A 7898-nucleotide genomic window follows, 5' to 3' on the forward strand; every position below is an offset into this window, starting at 1 on the left:
CCCAAAACATTTAAATACCCACAGATCCTTGATTATTTAACGCACAGCACATAGCTGAATACTTGTGTATGTCACTACAAGTGTATAGGTATAGGCACAACTGCATGGATATTTAAAAGTCTGTATGCAAGTAAATCTGTACATAAATGACAAATATTAATCAGTTATCATTTCCATTTAGGGCGTTTTTAATATTCCTCAACACAGTGACAAGATCAGAAAGCTTATGGTGTATTTAAGTCAACTGGTACGTCTCCTTCAACTTAAAAAAAAAAGATAATATCTGCGAGTTACAGTGTTTCACTCACAGAAAACACAAGTCGTTAAAGTTTTTATGAGTTGGCTCTGCTTGGTCCAAGCGTTCATCCTCAACTCCTGAGCAAAATGGTTTGTTACTTTACAGCCATCTTAAACACAAACACAGGTAACTGATCTTGTTTTGTAGCATCCTGCATCATACTCAGACAGCCACACACAGTCACTGAATTATTTCTGTAAGAATTACTTTTTCAATCTCGTGAATCGCTGACTGACCTAATGTATGAGGCCTGGTCCTTGAAGACGTCACACAGAGGGTTTCGAGTTAGCCACAGCTCCACCAGCTTCAGGCCTTTCACCCTGTCCAGCTCCCGATCAGACTTTAGCTGGAGAACCACACAGAATCAGGAGTTTTTTTTTTTTTTTTTTTTTTTTTTTAATTGCACAAACATATACACGCAACGTGCAAAGGACCACTAGGTCATGTCTGTTTACACTTCTACAAACTGAGTAGTCAGTCTCACCTCATTTTGGGAAAGATTGAGCGTTTTCAAATTGGGCACCTTGGTAACCAATTCAGCCAGTTCATCCAGTTTGTGAATACGGTTGTTACTCAGGTTTAAGGACGTCAGCTGGCAAAATGAGACACAAAATGACAATGAGCACACTTAAATGTGTTCCATTACTTTATAGCAGCTACAGTAGATTGTAGAAGTGCCTGTGCTTCTGTCACTGCACTAATGTTACCTCAGGAATGTTTTCTTCAATGATCTTGATGACAGCTTCCATGTTAGTCTTCCTGTTCAGGATCACTTCAATGTTTTGGGACACCAGGTCTGTCATGCAAGATAAAATTAGCAATAAAACACTACACAAACATGTTAAAAGTGTTGTTTTACATGGCAGTAAATAAAGTTCTGCAAGGTACAGTTTCACAGGAGGATTGATTTGACTCTTGGTGTAAAACATCACAGGAAGCCATTTAGAACAGGCATTCAATCGCCATTTCGCAGAGATGCAAGTATTGTAATAACAATAATAATCATCATCATTTCTGTAAGGCTGGTCAGAAACTTACTTATAAGTATGAACCGTGTGATCCTGGTAGCAAATGTATATAAAAAATTTTTTAAAAGATGCGTATAATCACCTGGGTCTGTTCGAATGTTGTTCAAGTCGAGTGCTTGCTGGGAGGCATCGAAACGTTTTGCCATGCATTGCTATCAGATAAAAACAAGAATCAACACATTAGCCTCCAAAACACCAAAAATGGTCACAATGGCAAAAGAATTCTCCTCTGAACTCTCTCCACCACTCAGGTCAGATCACTTCTGTTGAATCAAATGCAAAAAGAGTTTACCAATTTAATAAAATGAATGCAGCGAAGCAGCCACCACTTTACCCGTTTGCTCAATGCGTCCAAATATAACAACACAAATAATAAACTTATGGTACAGTCATAAAAATTTCAAAAATTTATAAATATTTTATTAAGGTTCTACTAACGCTCCTAATCACTCCCCATAGTTGCAGCTTTACTCTGAAAACACCTGACTGGGACAATACACATTTACAGTTATTATAAGTAGGGTTTGGCTAGAATATAGCAGCTATTGGTAGTTCAGTGGTCTGCTTGCTTGAGAATTTAACATGTATTTCCCAAAAGCACCAGAAGGTGGTGCTTTCTTCCTTTTTGTTGTGTTGAGTGGATAGCTGTACACTCATCAGTGAGTCATTTTGTTGTTGATGTTAAGTGCATCATAACAAAGTCCTGAACATTGTGGTTGGTTAGTTTGGGGCGCTTTGCCTTTATGGTTGTGAAACTGAGATGTCGCCATTTTAAATCATACTGCCTTACTACATTTAGCAGTAACGGGTGAAATGTGTATTTAGTCAACTTTGTTTTCTGCAATTTCATTCTAAAAATGTCTCTACAAACAAGACAAGCACCATACTTGGCATTTTTTGACAGGGAGTCAGGTTGAGACCATCGGTTAAAAATGCAGGCTAAAGGCCGCCTGTCTCCAACTTCTTAGAGATATGACAAACTTTCACTTTCACTCATGACATGTGCATCACTAAAATGAAAATGCTTTGCTTTGAGGTTCTATAATTCTGTGACCTAAACTGGTAAACTGCATTTAAACGAACGTGCTATTAACATCACTAATAAACAGTTAATATATGTAAGAACGACACTTTAACAGTGTACTTAGTACTAGAACACCATTAGTTTGAGCAACAGACTCTCACAATAATTAGAGAAACTCAAAGACATTTTGAACATTACTTATGAGGCTTTTAGCCACAATCACTGCCCCCACTCAGGTGCTTCCTACCTTCAGGTGCTCCAGGTGTTCAGGCTTCAGGTCAGAGAGGAGGAATGACGGTGGAGCACTTTTGTTGACGTGCACTTCGACCTTGAAGAAACACAGATGGAAAATGACAAATCAATAACTTAAGATTAAGATTGTTTGATTAATGGTTATTCATTATCTTGTTTTCACATTCAAGTAGGTGGATAAACACTCAGTAGCAGCACACCAATGATCTGTGACCTTAAGGCAACAGCACAGCAGAGTACAATAGGCGTGAACAGTACACATGACACAAAACCCCATCGATATTATTACACCAACATACCTTATAACCATCGGTGTCTGTGATCTTATGTGAACACTTGTGTAAAGCACTGGCAACAGAGGAGTCATCCACATAGAAATGGACCCTGTTATGGTCCACGTGGTACTGGATAAAGAGGGCAAGACAAGAAAGAAAAAGATAATACAATTAAAATCTCCTTAGACTTAACTTACAAATTTTACTACATGGGTACTGCAGATATTTCCTGAATAATTGTATAGGCACAAAGAATTACATCATTTATTTTATCAGAACACAATATACAGAAACTGTTAAAAAAGCTTACTCATACATTTGCTACTTCAAGAAATATATAAAAAGGTATTAAATCTGTTTATAACTAGTAATTATAAGTGCTTAAATGCACCTGTATAGGGTGGTACGGAACGGAACAAATGTTCTGGAGAGCTGGGAGTAGCCACTTCTTGTCATATTTTCTTCCATGTGGAATCTGCCAAACATACAAGAAACAAAATATAATTTCTTTATAGATTACAAAGTGGTTTCTTTGACTTCCTGGGGTGACCGTAATGATACACACCGTTACTTTGTACCAGCCCGATTGGTTTTTCCCTCCTCCGCCACCTCGTTCTCCTCCTCTGAAGGGACCACCCCCTCCACCTCTGCCTCCACCTTTGCCTTGTCGCCTGTCTCTGTCAAACCGTCCATCTAATTTCCTAAAAGGTCTTCCGTATGGGTTACTAGGGAGAACACAACAAGGCAGTATATATTCAGGCATATGGCCACACAGGGAAAAGAATCAATGCAATTTTTAAGTTCTAATTCTCAGTATTCTGTCTTTGTACAAGCAGTTTATTTATCTATTATCATCATTGCAAATCATGCCATCTGCCAAAGATTAAGTCACAATTCTGGCATGTGAGGCGCTTTGATAAACTACCAGTTTGTTGTGCCTATCTAGATTTTTGCAATTTGGTGTGTGCAGAGCAGAAGGGCTAAAGGTACCAGTAGGTCGGTCTCAACATGCATTGCAGTGACTCATCAATCATATATCTCGAGATAGCAATAAGGAGATTCCTGATAAAAACCTCTGTAATTGCGTTGTTTGCCATTCTGACTTGTGTTCTGATTCTAGTTCAAAACCATTTCCATCATTTAGGGGTAGACTGCAGCAAGTGTGGTTATGATATGCACAAGCAATCACCAGTGTGCCAACCACAATCATTACAGGACTTTGCACCAGGTCGACAGGAGTCAGGTTTCAAAATTACACGGATAAATGCTCTGTATTTTTCCTTACATTCAGTGTTGCTTTAACCTTTTGTCAAGGCCCAACACAGCTTTCACACTCGCAGTTCTTATTGTAGTAGACTTAAAATAAATAAATAAATAATTACCCTACCCCCAATGTTTGTGAAATAGTCACACGCATGTACTGGCCGAGCATGAGACACAGACAGGCAAACTTATTAAAACACTGCTTTACAGTGGCCTCCCTTTTTATTACCTGGAATATTCTCCTTCATCAACCAGTTTTTCATTCAAGATGTGGAAACTAGAAAAAAAAAGTCACTGGATGCAGGACACGAGCTGATATTTTAATAATTTCATGTTATAATTTTTAGCTGACTAACAAAATCACTTATTTTTTCTCAGTTCACTTTTACCGTTTCAGTCCTGTTCACTTTTCCTGTGGTACTATTCATGTCAGCAAAGGAACAGAAGTGAAAATGGTCTGGTGCTCTACTTTCTCATCCTGTGCGGGGTATTCAAGATGCCTTTCACCTTTCCTACAGCTTCACATGAAATCCACATCAAACACCTAAGACAATGCTGTTCACGTGTTACTCACCTTACAAGAAAATTATACATTGTGCAAATGTTCTTTTCAGTTTAAAGCCATTAATTGTTTACTTAGACTAAAGTATTACTGTGAGAAGTTTATCAGACAAACTCTAGCAAATGCATTAAATGAAAGTGTAACTTATTACACTTACAATCTGTTCTGGGAGCTGCTGTCCTGACAGCCATCACTCATAGTTACATCTCCATCAGTATCTTCAAGCCTCGACCGTGGTCCAGGACCTCCAAACCCTCCTGAGTGGTTTCCACGCTGGCGGTCTCTGCGAGACCTGTCATACCGACCCTTGTGAGGGCCTCTGCCTTTACGGTTGCGAAACTGTGGTGCGGTTCTGTCATCATGCTCTGTAACGGAGAAAGTAAGTTAGCTCACAACCTAAATATCACATCTCAGCTACAAAATACAAGCAATAATAACCCCCCAAAAAGCATAGGTTATGAGTTAAATAAAATCAGCTACTGTACATGGACTAGATAAGACTGAAAAGAGCTCAAATGACTGTTACAGATTGCAATGTAAACATTAAAGGAAGCTTACAATTTTAAATACGCACTCTGTAGCAGATTTTAATTAAGCCTACACTTTTGCAAATTATGCTCATTTTAAAAAGTCCTTTAAATATCCAAGACAAGCCCTGGTCTTGTTGATCTCTGCAGTAACTCTCTGGACTCATTTTACCAGCGAAATAAAACAAATATTCATGGCGTGGTACTGGGTAAACATGTGTCACAAAATGACACCTCCGAGATGCCTTCGACATATTTTTACCTCCGTGAACCATGAAATCGGTTCTTCTGACCTCTCTCCTCACCATAAAGTCTCCAAGATCTGTGGAAAGGTCGTTAAAAGTGCAGTAAGTTTAAACCTGCAGTGAACGTGGCTTCTTACCGTTGTAGTAATGCCCGCCGTCCGCCATATTTCTCCAATAGTGTTGGATAACAGCCACAACCCAGAGTAAAACAAAAAACAACAATGCTACTAGTGGTGGTTTCTTTTCTTTGTTTCACGGCACTCAAAGCCAAGGCTGTCGGAGAAACTCCAACATTCCGAGTGGACCAGCGGGAACAAAGGCGACCCCGACGTGACTGTCGGCTCGTAATTAGCAGCTTAGCTTAGCTTCCCTGCCGAGCCCAAACGAAAAGACAAAGCCGGAAACACAACTGGGTTCTCTTCCGGGGCAAGAAAAGGGAGCGGACAGTTGAAACAAACTACGGTGGGATTATGGTCAAGTAAAAAAAAACAAACAAAAAAACAAACAAACATGCAATGTACAAATCAGGTTTTGCTAGCGTTAGCTTCGACTTACTTTTGCGTATATATGCGCAAAACCTATAGCGCGAAGCTTGATGTAGGATATCCGACCACTTAAATCACACACGAACCTCTTTAAAAGGCTAACCAACTTCTGTATTTCCGCAAAGATGAGGGATAAAACACAGACAGCTGTCTTTTAAGTTAGCCAACGGGCCGGTCTGTTGTTTTTTTTCCAAAGCTGCGCCAGTATGCAAATGTATTTTTAAAAAAAACTACAGCGGTTTCAAAGGGTATACAAAATGGGGTTGTCTCGTTTAGCAACACTTCTAAAAACTATATTGTTTGAATTTGAAAATAATAATTTCAACATCATGTAACACTGAGACCTTTGATAAAAACAGAATCACATAAGATTCATTTAGATGTGTCATTTCCTAAACCTACAGAAGTTTTTATTCTAATTTCAGCGCTGCACAAATCATATCTCAGTATGTTGTTTTGACCAGCTGTCAGTAATCCTCCAAATAACTGTAAAGTTCCCGTGACATGTGCACAAAAGACTGATTTTTAAAAGTAAGAAAAAAAACCCCAGATGATATTAATGACTCACTTCTATTGTTTGTGCCACTGAAGCATAAAACCAGGAGCACTTTCAATGCAGGAAGGTGCAGCTGGAAGCAATAACAATAACGATGTCCCAATAAGCCCTGACAGTGAACCAGCACGGTTTAATACTAGCAGAAATATCACAAAATGTCATAATAAGCTCTTATCATTTTATTCTGGAATTGTCCAGAGGTGCTTTTTTTTGTACAAACAGTGCACTTTAATATGGCCTATCAGGATTTAAAAAGGAGTATAATTTGATAATATTTCGCTCAAAGAAACTTTAGGATAGGGTCAGCTGTACAGACTGTGTTTTATCGCAAATCGTGACGATCCTGGTTCTTACCAAACTGCAACTGAATATATATTTAATTAATATAAAAACATATGCATTTAAAATATTAGCCTGAAGGCTTCCGTTAGCATCACACCATCTAAATTCTCTGACCAGGTAAACAATAGCTACACCTTCCTCCTCGGTAGCATGCTTATTGCTTATTTATTTTTAATTTTCAATGTTAAGGCAATATCATTCACAATGTCTGTTTAAAACACGAAGCATAAGCAGGTGTAAGCGATTAGACGGTAATGTAAACCCGGGCTAAACGAAGCCGAGAGAATAATAGGAGTCAGACTTACCATCATTCACCACATGTGTCACCACGGCCAGGTTGCGGTAGTTCCTCTGAAACATGATCACTTGGTCCTCTCAAGACCACTTAAACTCCCAGAAAAAACTTACTTTCTCCTTGAAAAACTCCTTTTCAAAACAGCACCAGATTCTTTGTCAGCCTTCTTGAGCGAAATTTGAAGTTTATGCTTTTTTTCTTTTTGGGCAACTTTGTGAGCAGAAGCTAAGGTTAGCTTGCAGCTAGCAGTATCGTTCACGTTGGCTGCCCAGGACCAGTTTCAACATTTACCACTAATTTCTTTTTTCTTTTTTTTTACCACCTGATTGGTTTTTTCCCCCCATAAAAGTACCGAAAACGTGTCGTTTTAGCTCCTGTCAGTCGGTCTCTCCCGCTCACTTGTCTCCTGAAGCGCCAACAACATGGCGCCACCTGGCGAAACGAAGCTCTAACCGTCTAATTACTGCAGCCTGAGCGCTTAAACTGCCACAATATTAGCATACTGTAAAAAATATATTTAGGCAAATGTAAAATTTTGTATTTTTATGGCATTTTTTAAAATAGATATTTGGCTTAAATAGTTTTATTATTAACAAAGTAATTAACTTAATGTAATTCAGGCATCTATTTGTCAATCAAACACAAATTATTATTAGTTTGTTAAACAATAACAAAAGGGGAAAAAT

General features: G+C 38.6%; 1 protein-coding gene across 5 annotated transcripts in view; it reads right to left on the minus strand.

Moving 5' to 3' along the window:
- The window catches only part of nxf1a (nuclear RNA export factor 1a), a 12420-nt gene extending 4743 nt beyond the window's left edge, over positions 1-7677 (minus strand). Inside the window, exons 1-11 of one of the 5 annotated variants that reach the window (XM_005723063.1) lie at positions 7223-7677; positions 5492-5551; positions 4860-5067; positions 3443-3602; positions 3269-3352; positions 2902-3006; positions 2598-2678; positions 1409-1478; positions 1006-1094; positions 783-890; positions 535-644 (exon numbers count right to left, since the gene is read on the minus strand). In XM_005723063.1, coding sequence (XP_005723120.1) covers positions 535-644; positions 783-890; positions 1006-1094; positions 1409-1478; positions 2598-2678; positions 2902-3006; positions 3269-3352; positions 3443-3602; positions 4860-5067; positions 5492-5551; positions 7223-7277 — 1130 coding nt within the window. In that variant the 5' untranslated portion in view covers positions 7278-7677. Of the gene's footprint in view, positions 1-534; positions 645-782; positions 891-1005; positions 1095-1408; positions 1479-2597; positions 2679-2901; positions 3007-3268; positions 3353-3442; positions 3603-4859; positions 5068-5491; positions 5552-5611; positions 6277-6587; positions 6655-7222 lie in introns of those variants that run through there. The other 4 variants (XM_005723064.1, XM_005723065.2, XM_005723066.2 and 1 more) reach the window with 4 other exon arrangements.
- Positions 7678-7898: the final 221 nt, after the last annotated feature.

Source organism: Pundamilia nyererei, unplaced genomic scaffold (genome assembly GCF_000239375.1).
Source record: "Pundamilia nyererei isolate P.nyererei 1_Seehausen unplaced genomic scaffold, PunNye1.0 scaffold00008, whole genome shotgun sequence".
In the NCBI taxonomy this organism is placed as follows: domain Eukaryota; kingdom Metazoa; phylum Chordata; class Actinopteri; order Cichliformes; family Cichlidae; genus Pundamilia; species Pundamilia nyererei.